The sequence below is a fragment of the Limulus polyphemus genome, unplaced genomic scaffold (assembly GCF_000517525.1).
Source record: "Limulus polyphemus unplaced genomic scaffold, Limulus_polyphemus-2.1.2 Scaffold3967, whole genome shotgun sequence".
NCBI lineage: Eukaryota > Metazoa > Arthropoda > Merostomata > Xiphosura > Limulidae > Limulus > Limulus polyphemus.
In genome coordinates this window covers 17,236-30,407 of record NW_013669577.1, presented here as the reverse complement: position 1 = coordinate 30,407, position 13,172 = coordinate 17,236, and the positions used below count along the sequence as shown (strand labels likewise).

The following is a 13,172-nucleotide window of genomic DNA, read 5'->3' as shown; positions in this document are numbered from 1 at the left end:
ACAAATGGAGTTCAGTCAAACTGGATTAATGTCACAAGTGGAGTACCTCAGGGCTCAGTCTTAAAACATTTGTTCCTTTATATTTACACCAATTACACAGATAAATGAATAGTCAATAAATTACTTAAATTTGCAGATGAATTATATTAAGGTCTTTGGTGTTGCTTGCTGTGAAAAGGAGGTTCCTGATTTACAAAAATATTTAGATCATATAGTGAGTTTGACAAATAAATGGCAGATGCGTTTTAATTATAATAAATGCAAGATAATGCATGTGGGTTATCATAATTTGAATATAAGTATAATTTGGATGGGAACAACCTTAACAATGTTATGAAGGAAAGGAATCTTGGTGTAATAGTCAATCAGTCTCTAAAGCCATCCAAGCACTGTGCTGTTGCTAGTGTTAGGGCAAATAGGATTTTAGGTTGTATCTACAGAAATATTGAATACAAGACTAAAGAGGTTATACTTTCATTATACACGTCACTGGTCAGGTCACGTTTGGAATATTGAAAATATACTCAAATGATTTAATCTATTAGTCTCATAAAGTAATCGAATTAATATCACTAAATTGAAAAAAGTATAAAATTAAAATATGGATGGACTTAGCTATATCTATATTAAGTAGTTAAAAGTAAGCTGCAATAAAAAAATTATAGATCAACACACTCATGATTTGTAGCAATTTCTTTATGGCAACTGAAAATAAAGTGCTTCAAGCACAAACTTAACATCCAAGTCCTTTTTTTTCTCCAGGGAGACAGAGCCAATTACTTCTCGTAAACCACATATCATGATTCACAAAGGCCAGTTTCCATGAAGCAGCTCATAAACCATACAAAAGCTGCCTTGCTGAAGCTGGCCTTTAGCAGATAGAAGTAGTCAGTTGATAAGAATTATTATTTCCAGGAACATTGTGTTTTACATTTCATGTTTTGTAACCCTTTCTGTACTGCAGGTGTGCAAAAATATCACATACTCATAGTAGAAGTACTTCAACAAACTACATGAAAAAATAATCAAAGTTTCTCTAATTTTTTAATAAGCACTTGGAAAGACTGACAAAGATTTGTCACTGATCAATGACCTCAACTTAAAAATGGCAACAATATTACTGTTACTAAGTGTTATGTCATGATATTTGGACATTTTTCATTGAGATCAATTTATATCTAATAGTTATTGTTTTCCTATAAATAATATTGTTTTGTATTTGTGTATTTTTCTTAAATACACACACTGTAACAAAACATATAATAAATATAACTAGCATCTGAATAGTTTGCTTTTGTAGGCCTAGTCTATTGTATTCACTAATATACCATCAAATTATATACCTACATTTATAACAAATGCTGTGCTTGCATACAAACTTATTTTTTTCTCAAGTCTGACCATTTTTTAAATTCATATGAATATTCATAATTATACCTGGATTATCAACTGACAAAATAAAGTCCATGGCCCCTGATGGTTAGTGGATAAACAGTAGAACTCATTAGATTTTGCTAGCTAGTCATCACTAATTTGAAAGCTGTGGGTAAAATGCAATACTAAACATTAAGTATTAGTTTTAGCTATTACAACTGTACTTACTAAATTCTATTGTCAAAATTTAATAATTAAGTATAAAAACAAAAAGGCACTTTTGTGCAGCAGTAACTAATTTTTTGTAAATGAAGTGTAAAAAACCTAATATTCTTTAATTTTTTTTACTGTCCTGATTCAACCATATATGAGAATCATTTACTAATTTTACAAAAGAAAAGCATACTTGAAGTGTAGAACTCTGGGCTGCACTCACAAAGAATAAAAATTTTATCAGAAATCAAATTGTTTATAATGCTAGACCAAAGTTTAATAAATTAAAAAGACCATAAACAATTGACACATTTACCACCTGTAACACTGTAGACATAAAACCAGCCTGTTATATTTCATTTTTTAACACTTTAGAAGTCCTGAATGGATTTTTAAAGAGAGTTGTTACTTTAAATCATTTGTTTGTTTTGCTGGATTTCAAATAAAGCTAAAAGAGGTCTACTTGCACTAGTTGTCCTTAATTTTGAAGTGATATGCTAGATGATTTGTGGGTTTTATTGGCAATGCTACTGAGCTTATCATCTGCTTTTCCTAATTTTCAAATGATGACCAATGCAAATTTGGGGCTACTCTTTTACCAACAAAGAATGGAATTGATCTTCACTTTATAAGGCCTCCATAGCTAAAAGGGTAAGAATGTTTAGTATCCTTAGTACCAGGTCTTAGACTAGATGGAATGCAGATAGTCAATACTCAACATTATTTATCAGCAACTTTTGGGCTTGTCTTGTTATATTGAATAGGACTACATTATCATTTTTATAATACCCTATGGCACAAAAGAGCAGAGTGCAATTTGTTTTGGTGGTAATGGAACAAAAACCATGAAATCTTAGATCCAAGGATTGGCATGCTAACCACTAGTCCATGCTCAGCCTTATTTAAATGAAATCATAATGTTAGTGTAATTGTTTAATTTCATGAAGTTTTCACCAAATAAATAGTACATAACATTTTGTGAACACTTTTCAAGAAAGCAAAAATACATTAAATCTAGAATGACAGTAAAATGATTTCTAATCAAAAGCATTACCTCACTTTTTTGTTGCAGTACTTTTATTTTTTGCTTTTCTCTTTGTTGTGCATTCATCTCTTGTTTTTTACGCTCATCTTTTTGCTGATTTTCCATCTTGTTGAGTAAAAACTGAGCATAAAAACTGCTTCGATCCAGAAGATGAAGAAGACGCTTGAAACACTGCTCTTTGTGTTTCTTGTCCATCTTCTCTTGGATTTCCTAAAATTTCAGATCATACAGATTGCTTAAATAGTATCAACAGGGTTCATACAGAGTTTGGAAAGAGGACTAATGTATTACAGAAAGATAAGACTAATTATTTTGGTCACACATGAAGGAAGTATCAACTAATTATATATATATATATATATCAAAATACAAGAAAAATCAAGAGGACTAGCATATACTTCATGCTCCAGGTTTTAGTTTACTGATACTTTTTTAAACAGCCAAAATAATAATGCACATATTTTGTGAGCACACCTTTTTAGTAGCACAAAATTTCCTTGCAACTAGCCTTGTACAAACGATCTGTTATAGTTATTAACTTGGAGGCAAGTAGCTTCAATAAACAAAAAAAATGTAGAGTCCTGGTTCTTAGGTAACTAAAAGCAACAGAATAATCATCAAAAGTAAATCGTTTGTGACTTTCACTGCCTGAATGAAAACTCTGAGAGATCTAGTTGACTACAGCTAAGGCTTTGTGATAAGAAGTTGGTTAATATTTATGACCAAATATGAGAATAGTTGGAGTGGAAATTTCCTGAAAGCAGCTGAGGCATACTTGGGTGCCCAAGCCCTTGGTTGCCAGAAAGCTTCAGAGGTTCTATTATTGAACACTCCATTATCTAGCATACCCGACACCTGCTACTCCAGTTTTAATGCAATTGATTCTCTTATTCAGAGTCCCCACATATTTCCAAGAGTTTTACACTTGACCAATTTGAGTTTAAGTAAAGATAATTATTAAGGTTCATTCACCTTCAAAAAGTATTAGATTAAAGTTTACTGCTGTTTATAAATTCAAACATTTAATGAAATTAATAATACATGTAGTTTAATAACAAAATAGTACTCTGAAGACAGCACTTTATTAGATTTTGCTCCTTATTTCATGGAACTAAACATTCCATCAATCTTTCACTAACCCTCACAGTTTGTGTGAGAACATGTCACACTTCTAAGTTTTTCTTTGCATAGGTTAGTTGAAAGCTTTCACATTTAAATTAATAAGGAATAAGGGTAAAAGTCTTTTTTCTGAACACTTCATATTAAATATCTGCATTTCTTTGTCACATTATTTATTTATAACTTACTTTGTAACTGCCTTAAATATGGGTGAAGTTCTTTACCATAAAATTCACCTAACACTTTCTTTATCATCTTTTAGAATATCAAACCTTGAAGTCATTATCTGTCTCTCTAATTCAGTAAACACTGGTAAAAAGTCTGTGTGAATTTCTACAACACACAAATAATAACATACCAAGTATGACAAATAACAAAATTGCATATTGATACTAAACTATTAAATATATAACATCATATCTGTCTGCAAAGAAAGAATGCAAGCCATAATCAAAATGTATTACCATGATCAACCTTCAATTATATATTTACAGTAGCATACAACTAACATTTAAACTTGCCTGATGTCACAACACAATGTCAGTCAGATGAGTGCAAAGAGCTTTAGTGATAGTTTTAGATATTACTTGATTGATTGAAACTTATTATTACAGATTTCAAATAAGAATACAATGTAAAATATATTTTAATATTAACAAGAATTCCATGTTTTTCACCTTTTGGGAATGGCTTCAGTGAATGAGGGCAGTTCGTAATTAATCAATGCTGTCAAATAGCAACATCATAATTGTGTCACTATTCATCAAGGTATAATGTATATCACCAAGTGACTGGACAAAATACAGAAATTCCCCAAGTATTGATAGTTTTTGTCTGATTACCATTTGTATAACAAAACCTATACCATTAACCAATCTCCAAAACAATTTACGACTCAAATCACCTTAACCAAAAACAATATATGGCACATTTTTAACTATGTGAAAGGAAACTGACCAGTTTCACGAGTTGTCATTGGCACAACATCTGAATATACACAAATAGGTATCAATCAACAAACAAGCATGTTTTAATTTGGAAGATGAAAGTCAGAATTTACAGTTTCTGAGTTTATAAAAGTTTTGGAAAGACTTTTTTACTTATATTAGACTTTGAAAAATAGGTGAATAGATACAGCTGCTACCTGTTTAGCCAGTAACCCCACCAAATAGTGGAAACCAATTAGTTTTGACATATATCTTGAAGAGTGAGAAGAATTATTTTGCTGAAAATATAAGTTTAACGGAGAGGAAACTGCTGAAACATCTATTTAGAAAATAGTTCCCTTATAGTAACTGTGGAACTCTCAAGCTACCAAAAGGTAAATGGTGAAATATTTCTCCAACTACATTATGTTTTGAAGGTAGCCCCATGAAGTGTGGTCAATAAAGGAAAATGGTGCTACCAAAAAAAACCGAACAAGGAGTGGAACAAACCATAGCTAGAACTGTGGACAACTGATGAATCGGGGGAAAGGTATAAAGATATAAACCCGGCCAGTTTTGACTGAATGCATCTATTGCTAAAGCTCGTGGATGAGGTACTATGGACCAAAACTACTGCAGTTGAGGATTCCAAAGAGTTGCAAAGGCATGATCATCGGAGACCCGAACCAAGAGCAAATCCACTGAGAAACCTCATGATGTACCATTCATTTGGTTGGGCTGAGACAAATGATCTGCAATGAAATTCACCACTCAGGGAACATGGCACGCCAAGAGGCATATAAGATGGGAGTGAGCCCAGCAGAGAAGATCTAAAGATCCCTTGACGAGGAGTGTAGGATAACACTGTGGAATTGTCGGAATGTATCATGATGACTTTCCCCTTGAACAGAGACAGACCCTACACCATTGCTCAGTGTACTGCAAGTAGTTTGACAATACTGATGTGAAGAAAAGACTCATAGGCTATCCAAATACCCTGGACATAAGCACCCCAGATAGTGATGTTGTTCTGATCCAACCACCAGTTGTGATCTGCGATGTTGCTCCTGAGTAACGATACAGGATGATCCAATGGATTGAAGTTCATGCTCCACTGCACGACCAATGAAGGGACCTCATATGGGCTCATCCCAAGGGAATGAGAGATTTGAGGGATATCCACATCTTCAAAAGAGAGAACAATTCACACAGTAGGAGAAGGAGACATAAGTAAAAGCCGACTGTTCTTTCCATAGCTTGTAGTCTGATGGGAGTTGGCTAAGCCTGACTTAAGTACGTGTTGAAGAAGACACAGAGATCGATAAGGTATTGAGTTGGTGATAGAATGGATTTCTCTACTTTGACAAGATGGTGCTAAAAGTAACCAGTCGTCCATATAATGATGATGTATGCACAGGCCCAAGAAATGCAGGTGGCAAGAAAAAGCTCGTACCACTCTGCAGAAGACATAAGGTGCTGATGTAAGGCCAAAGGGCAGAGCTCTGAACTGAAGTGCTTGATGCTTGTGCACAAATTGTAGAAATCAGCAGGATGACTCTGCTATGGGAATGTGAAGATATGCATCAGTAACATTGAACTTGGTCATACAAATACCAGGTAAAAAATGCCATTGTAAATTGAGAAAATATTCCATCATAAAACAAGGAAGATCCAAAAATTGATTGTGTGAGACACATCGATAATTGGATGCTAATCTCTGGTTTTCTTGGCCACCACAAAAAGATGGGAATAGAATCCCAGAATAACAGGATCATCCCTCTGTACTGCCCTTTTGTCTAACATCTCTCTGATGGCCTGAGAACAAAGTTCTACATGCCAAAGATCTGTTGAAGGTAAAAAAACAACAGGTTGAGCGGATAATGGAGGTGGGGATGTAAACTGAATGTCCAACCCTGACTCCAGAACATGGATCCATGGTTAAGGAAATCCAACTGTTGAGAAAGCAATTAATCATCCTCCCACAGATCACCTCAGCACATGGTAGTTACTGATGCCGTTGGCACCGATCCATCCAAGCAGAAAATCCACGAAGATCAGGATGGATTCTATTGTGGGAACCAATAGAACGAGGGACTAAAGTCGGGGGTCAAGAAATATGACGTTGTTGGTGAAAAGCCAAGGCATGCTATTCTGATAAACGTGGAGGACAAGGCATAGCTATCCCTTCATGTAACTGATTAGTAAATCTCCTAGCATGAGCAGCAATATCTGGAAAAAGGAGGAAGAAGTAGTCAGTTACCATCCTTTCCACCAACAAGGAAAGAGTAGATTCAAAAGGCAATAGGGGATAACCCCAAAACCTCACAAACTCGATTAACCAACTGAAGAAAAGGAGCAGGAGGTGATTGAGCTAGATTGTCTTCTGTTAATGCCAACATGGTGCATGAAGGAGCCAGAAAAAGCCACCTCGGAACCCGCCCCCTGTAGAGACACCCTCGGCCCGTATATATGTCTTCATCTTACAACGGATCATATCACAGATAGCCTCGACTGAGAGTACCCCTCCCCCGACTGTTGACAAATGCCAGATAGCAAAGGTGGAATAGGAGAGGTCTGGTTAGCCTCCGTTGTGGAAACATTAACTCAGGAAAATGACATTGAAAATCGCAACTGAAAAATGTTAACAATCACAGCACTCCTGTAGAGAAACCCATGTCAAATACTTTGTCAAGAAAATGTGATTACTTTATCTGAATGAGGTGTTTATATACAGTACCTGGATAGAGGGCGTATTGATGTTGGTAGAGAGTTTTGCAAATTAGATATTGCCAAAGGCATTAAAGTGGGGTATAAAAGACTAAAGCAAGTGAGTTCAATGCTTAGATGGGCAAAGAAGTAGAAACCTTGAAGATCGAGAAATAGCTAAAATGTAGGGGATGATAAGTATATTTTGGAAGTTTGAAGTTTACTCATTTTGTTTGTTAAAGCCAAGAGCTGGCATTTTCAAACTGTAAATTGAATTTATTCTTCTTGTGAACATTTTAATAAATACTTTGTTTTCTGATAGTAACACTTTCATATATTTTTTGTGTAAAATAAAACATTCATTACAGAGTCAATCAAAAATAAATTGCATGGATATTTTTATACTTACTGCTGTTGCTTTAAGTGAAGAAACACAAATAAAAAAGTGGTTAATTCAATGTAAACACAACTAAACTCGGTATGTAAACAAAAAGGTTGTTACTAGATACACTTGTGCAAAATTTGTTTTAGAGAAACAGAAAGACCATTCAAACCAATATGTATATATAGTTCTGTTTAGTCTCCAACATAATGTGATGGCTCACAAATCTAGACATGTATGTCAATATACAATGCAAGTTATGGAACAAGACAGGGATATACATTCCAAGCACCATATTTATGACTCATAGAAACTTTCTACTTAATCTTATATTTACATTTATAAAAGTACAAAATGCAAATACACTTTTTTCTAAAACATTTTTAACTGCATTTTTTTAAAAACTGAAACAAAGGTATGAAAAAAAAAAGATGTATAAAACATGAAATGTAAAAAAAACCACCAAAAAAAATTAGGAAATAAATTTAAATTATGCCTCTTTCATTCTAGAATGAACACAGATTATAACACAAAAACATAAATGTTTAGACTAAATAGCTTAAATCTCATAACATTATACATTTATATATACTTATTATTTTTATTATATTGACCTTTCAGCTGTACTTGGCTAACAGTACAGAAGTTACAATGATACAGTGCACGTGCACGCATGTTATCGTATCCAGTAATATAAAACTGGCCTTTAGTCTTTACAAAGTGACCTGTCTTGGCTGTGTTTTAGTAGACTAGTATTTTGTTAAATACAGTCACATTTCAATTATAATACATTATATATGTATATAGATTATTGATATTTAGAAACAAGTTTTTAAACTTATTTTTCTTAAAACAGTAAATAAAGAAGTAAAGCAAACAATTATATCTTCTAGTTACAACCTTTGTACTCGGTTGCTACTTGATGTAGGCTGCTAAGCCTTTAAAATTTTGCATGTGGAGGACATGAAACAAAATATTTTTTTAGGTTTTATATGTACAGTTGAATAACTAAAAAACTCATAAATTACTACATCAGTACCATACAATTCAACATTAATTTATCAAGCTTAGTAGCTAAGCTTTATTTGGGTAAAAACAAATAAGAAATTTAGACACCAATGCTACACCATTTGATGATTGGTATTCTATACGTGTCTGTGTTTTCTATAAGCATTTTTCATTTTTATTTTGTTTTATGCAAATTTAATGTTTTATATTTGTTTTTATGGATTTTGACATTTTTTCCAGATAGTTATCAAATGTTTTTTACAAAAAACTTTATATTTTATCTGTTATTTTCAGTAATTAATCTCTATACAGGTTCGGTAGATTTGACTGATCTTGCTATCTATCATGCAAAGTAATTTTCATTTTAAGATTAAAAATACTTTTATGCATCAGAAAATTTTGAAATTTCACATGCAAAATCTTTATAATGGGCAAGATGTGAAAAAAAAGGCATGAAAGAAACATTGCTTTACAAACTTTAATACTTTATAAAAAAAAATTGATATTTTGCGTATGAAAGCACAAACTGCCAAATTTCGTTAACATTCGCTTACTAACTTAAAAGTTATAGCATGAAAACTATAACAAGCACAATGTGGTTACGAGGTCGGTCCCAGGGACCGAGCCCGGGTTGTAAGAGTTTTAAGAACGCGTTTCAGTCTTTTAGTTATTCGATCTTAACCGGTATTTCGCAGGTTAAGGAACTACTAGATAATTTATGTATTCCACGTTGGAACTATCCTTAACAGAGCACACTTAGGCACAAACAGGATATCATAATTTTAATTACTATTCTGAAGAAGTTATGACAGATCAACCAGGATTTGAACTCGCCAGTCTACTGATTATATAAAAGGCAGATGTTTTAGCTATCTAAGACTGCACTCAAATTCCGTAACTCTCAGTTTTTGCTTAATTGGTTTTGGATGTCAAATTTAGCAAGACCTTTGAGTTAAGCTTTCATTTCTTCTGATGAACTTGTAACATCGCAGGACAATATTAATATTGTTTGATAAAATACTTAATCCGACATTTCCCACCGAAAGATTCTGAGCTCTAGGACTACAGCACTTTAAATCTGTCAAACATTTTAAAGGAAATCTAGTTTCAAAGATATTTCATAATCGAACTCGCACTGAAGGTCATTTAATATTTTATTATTTATAAAAACTGAATTACTTATCCGTTAAAATGATAATATTGTGGTCATTACTGCTAGTGGTCAAGAGGGCAATTCAAATATTTTCCTCTTTAAACGCATATGGAGGTTGTTTTGTTTGAAGACAGACTGATGTGTATAGGTTTAGAGAATGTATTGCATCTTTAAAGTAAAACAATATTTGTTTCTAAATGATGTAGGGAAACAGGCTTCCATCTGTCCTTGGCCTCAGAGTGAACCTCATTTTATAGTCCTATCGTATTAAGCGAATGTTTTTATTATTATTTTAAACAGTGTTCCACAATTACTATGGTAGGTTCTCTTCCATACATGTTTCCTCATACCATCTTATCGAACGGTTTTATTACATAATGCAGTCCCCAAAACAGAATTATCCCTACATATCTTTCATTCCCCACACTACTATTTCTGATTCACTGTAAAAAAAGCAGTTGATCTTCAGCAGTTTTAGGCAAGATTGGACTTGTATTTGGAATTTATGTCAAGTATACTAAGTCTATCGACTGACTCTCTAACTTTGAACTACTGACCAAAAAGAATGCAGCCAGTTAGCCTAACACTAACTTCCCACGCTAAAGGAACAACTTTCACTTTTATAACGCACTAAAAGCTTAAAATGTGGAAGACATTTTGTGGTATCTCAATGGTTCGAGCTGGGATCGCCAGATCAGAAGTCCAAAGCTCTATCACAGAGCGAACCCGCACCCAAGTTGTACTCTATGTAGCTAGAAAGACTATATTCAATGTTCTTATAAACCGATGAAAGTAAAATCTTTCTGTCGATTGTTATTGGCTTCCTAAAATATTTCACTATCTTCTTAGGCCTAAATTAAAAATGATGTTTCTAACTACATACACAATAACATCAAGTTTTATATTTTCTTAATATTACTTAAAACGAAAAGTTTTTAATTGTAAAATATATAGACGATGAAATATTTCACAAGAAATTAATAAAAAAATAAAATGTTTTTTTCATGCACATTTTTCCATTTGTATGTTGTTAAATTTAAATCAAACAACGCAAGAGAAATGCGAGTTGAAGTTAGAACAAGCCGAAAAGCTTTTATATAGGCTACGTGTGAACCGTGAGAGCTTTCCATTTCTAGATTGGAAGTATTGAATCACGTTCACTCAGCTATTTCCTCTTAGCCATGTGAATGATGCATTTAAAATTATATTATTTTTTATCCTATCCTAAAAATATTGTTATATAATTTTCATCTGTTAAAGCTTAGATACATGCATATAGTCAAAAGATTTTACTGACGCAGACACTTCAGAAACTTTTAGTTTTCTTATTGTTATTAATATAATGTATAAAAATATTTTCACAGCCATTTTCATATTTTATTTTGGTGTTGTAAGTCCGTATACCTATCGCTTTCCCACCGGGAGACAATATGATATGGATGGTGTATGTCTCTCTCTCTCTCTCTATATATATATATATATATGTATACAATCCCTTTTTTTTCCCCCACAAAACATCACTTTACTACCTACGGAAATTAAAACTACAAATCGAATAGTTTGCTAATACAGCACTTTATTAATGTTGATAAAAAAGGAAGTTATATAGTCGTAAGGTTAGATAGTTCCAGGATAAAACTTGATACTTAGATCTCAATGAATGTTGTTGTTTTTTGTCTTGCTTTCTAATTTTGCTGCATCTTGATTCTACTTTCAGTTTGCAGGAACTGATTACAATGGAATTGAAGTATGGGGAAATTCACTTGCCCCTATTTTAGCCAACAATCTTCATGATTAGACTGAAAAAATCTAATTCTATTAAACTTCCACTATTTAGAATACAATATATTAACGTATCTTGTAAGTTAAACTCAGCCCATCCCGGTATTAAGTTTACCATTGTGAAACAAGTAATGGTAAACTTTCTTTCGTAAATGCTTTTGTTGAAAGAAAAGATGATAATTTCATAACATGCAGGTTTGTATACGCATTGGAAATTTTTCATGATCCTAATCAGAAATCTACTATAATAAGAGCTCCTGTTTTTTACATATTAGTAACAAATGAAAATCGATTTTCTCATCAAAGTTTTTATTCTAATAACAAATTTTTGATTCCCAGTTTATTTTGCAAAGCACATTTTCTCCTAATCTAGTTAACATTTTTTTCTCTTATGAAAAGCAGTTTTAGAAGTGAAAAGTCAAATATTTGAGAAGACCTATTCCACCTTTCATTTGAAAATTTTCCCATAATATGAAAAATAAATTAGTTAAAAGCGGGTCACAATTATAAAGTAGGCCTAAACGTTCGATGTTCTTTTCCACTAGACAAAAAGTTTGTTCAACTTTTTAAAAAAAGCACCAAAAAATTCATTGAGAAAGACACTTGAAATCTTTTAGATACGAGAAACTATTAGACAGATTTAAACACGACTAAGACAACTTTTAAAAATTAATTTCCGTATTTATGTATTGTATTGTATTTTTCTTGAATGATAAAGTTATTAAGGCTGTCTGCCGCAGTCACTAATTTTGAACTACGTACTGATCTGAGAGAAAACAGCCAGCTAGCAGTCCAGGTTTAGGAACATATATTTAATCTTAAACGTTAATTTAATTACTACAGTTTCTTGATAAAGAAGATAATGAATAATAAAAAAATCAAACAAAGATTATTTCTATTAGAAAAACAAAAGCATAATATCAATAATTATAATGAAGTGTATTTATATCTTTTCTCTTCCCTTTTTGTTTGACATTTCTGAAATTATTTATGCTTTGAATTTGTTATTATGACGTCACACTGACGCAATATTTGCACAGGGTTTCATATTTAGAAGTAACATGTCGTTCTGTGCACACTTTCCCACTATTTGTTTCAAATTAAGACATTGAATGCATTTCACTTGATGATATCAGATTAAGATAGCGAAACGTCGTGTGATTGTAACTCTCAAAATGTCATCTATTTTTTATACAGTTCACTACTGGCGAGGTTTACGTATTATATCATAAGGAATAATTTTATGTTTTATCTCTTACAGCCCACATCGTTAAGAACTGACTAAACTAGGATAAATCACTCATTTCTGTAAGGTTTACGTATTATATCATAAGGAATAATTTTATGTTTTATCTCTTACAGCCCACATCGTTAAGAACTGACTAAACTAGGATAAATCACTCATTTCTGTACAAAATAAATACTGGAACCCAGCAATACTATCTTGGAATTAATTAAAATAGT

General features: G+C 32.6%; 1 protein-coding gene across 1 annotated transcript in view; it reads right to left on the bottom strand.

The window, feature by feature from the left end:
* LOC106470365 (lymphoid-specific helicase-like) overlaps positions 1-2,838 on the bottom strand; it is a 69,799-nt gene extending 66,961 nt beyond the window's left edge. The window contains exon 1 of the mRNA XM_022398970.1: positions 2,642-2,838. Within this exon, the coding sequence (XP_022254678.1) occupies positions 2,642-2,827 (186 nt within the window). The 5' untranslated portion in view covers positions 2,828-2,838. The remainder of the gene's footprint in view (positions 1-2,641) is intronic.
* Between the last annotated feature and the right edge of the window lie 10,334 nt (positions 2,839-13,172).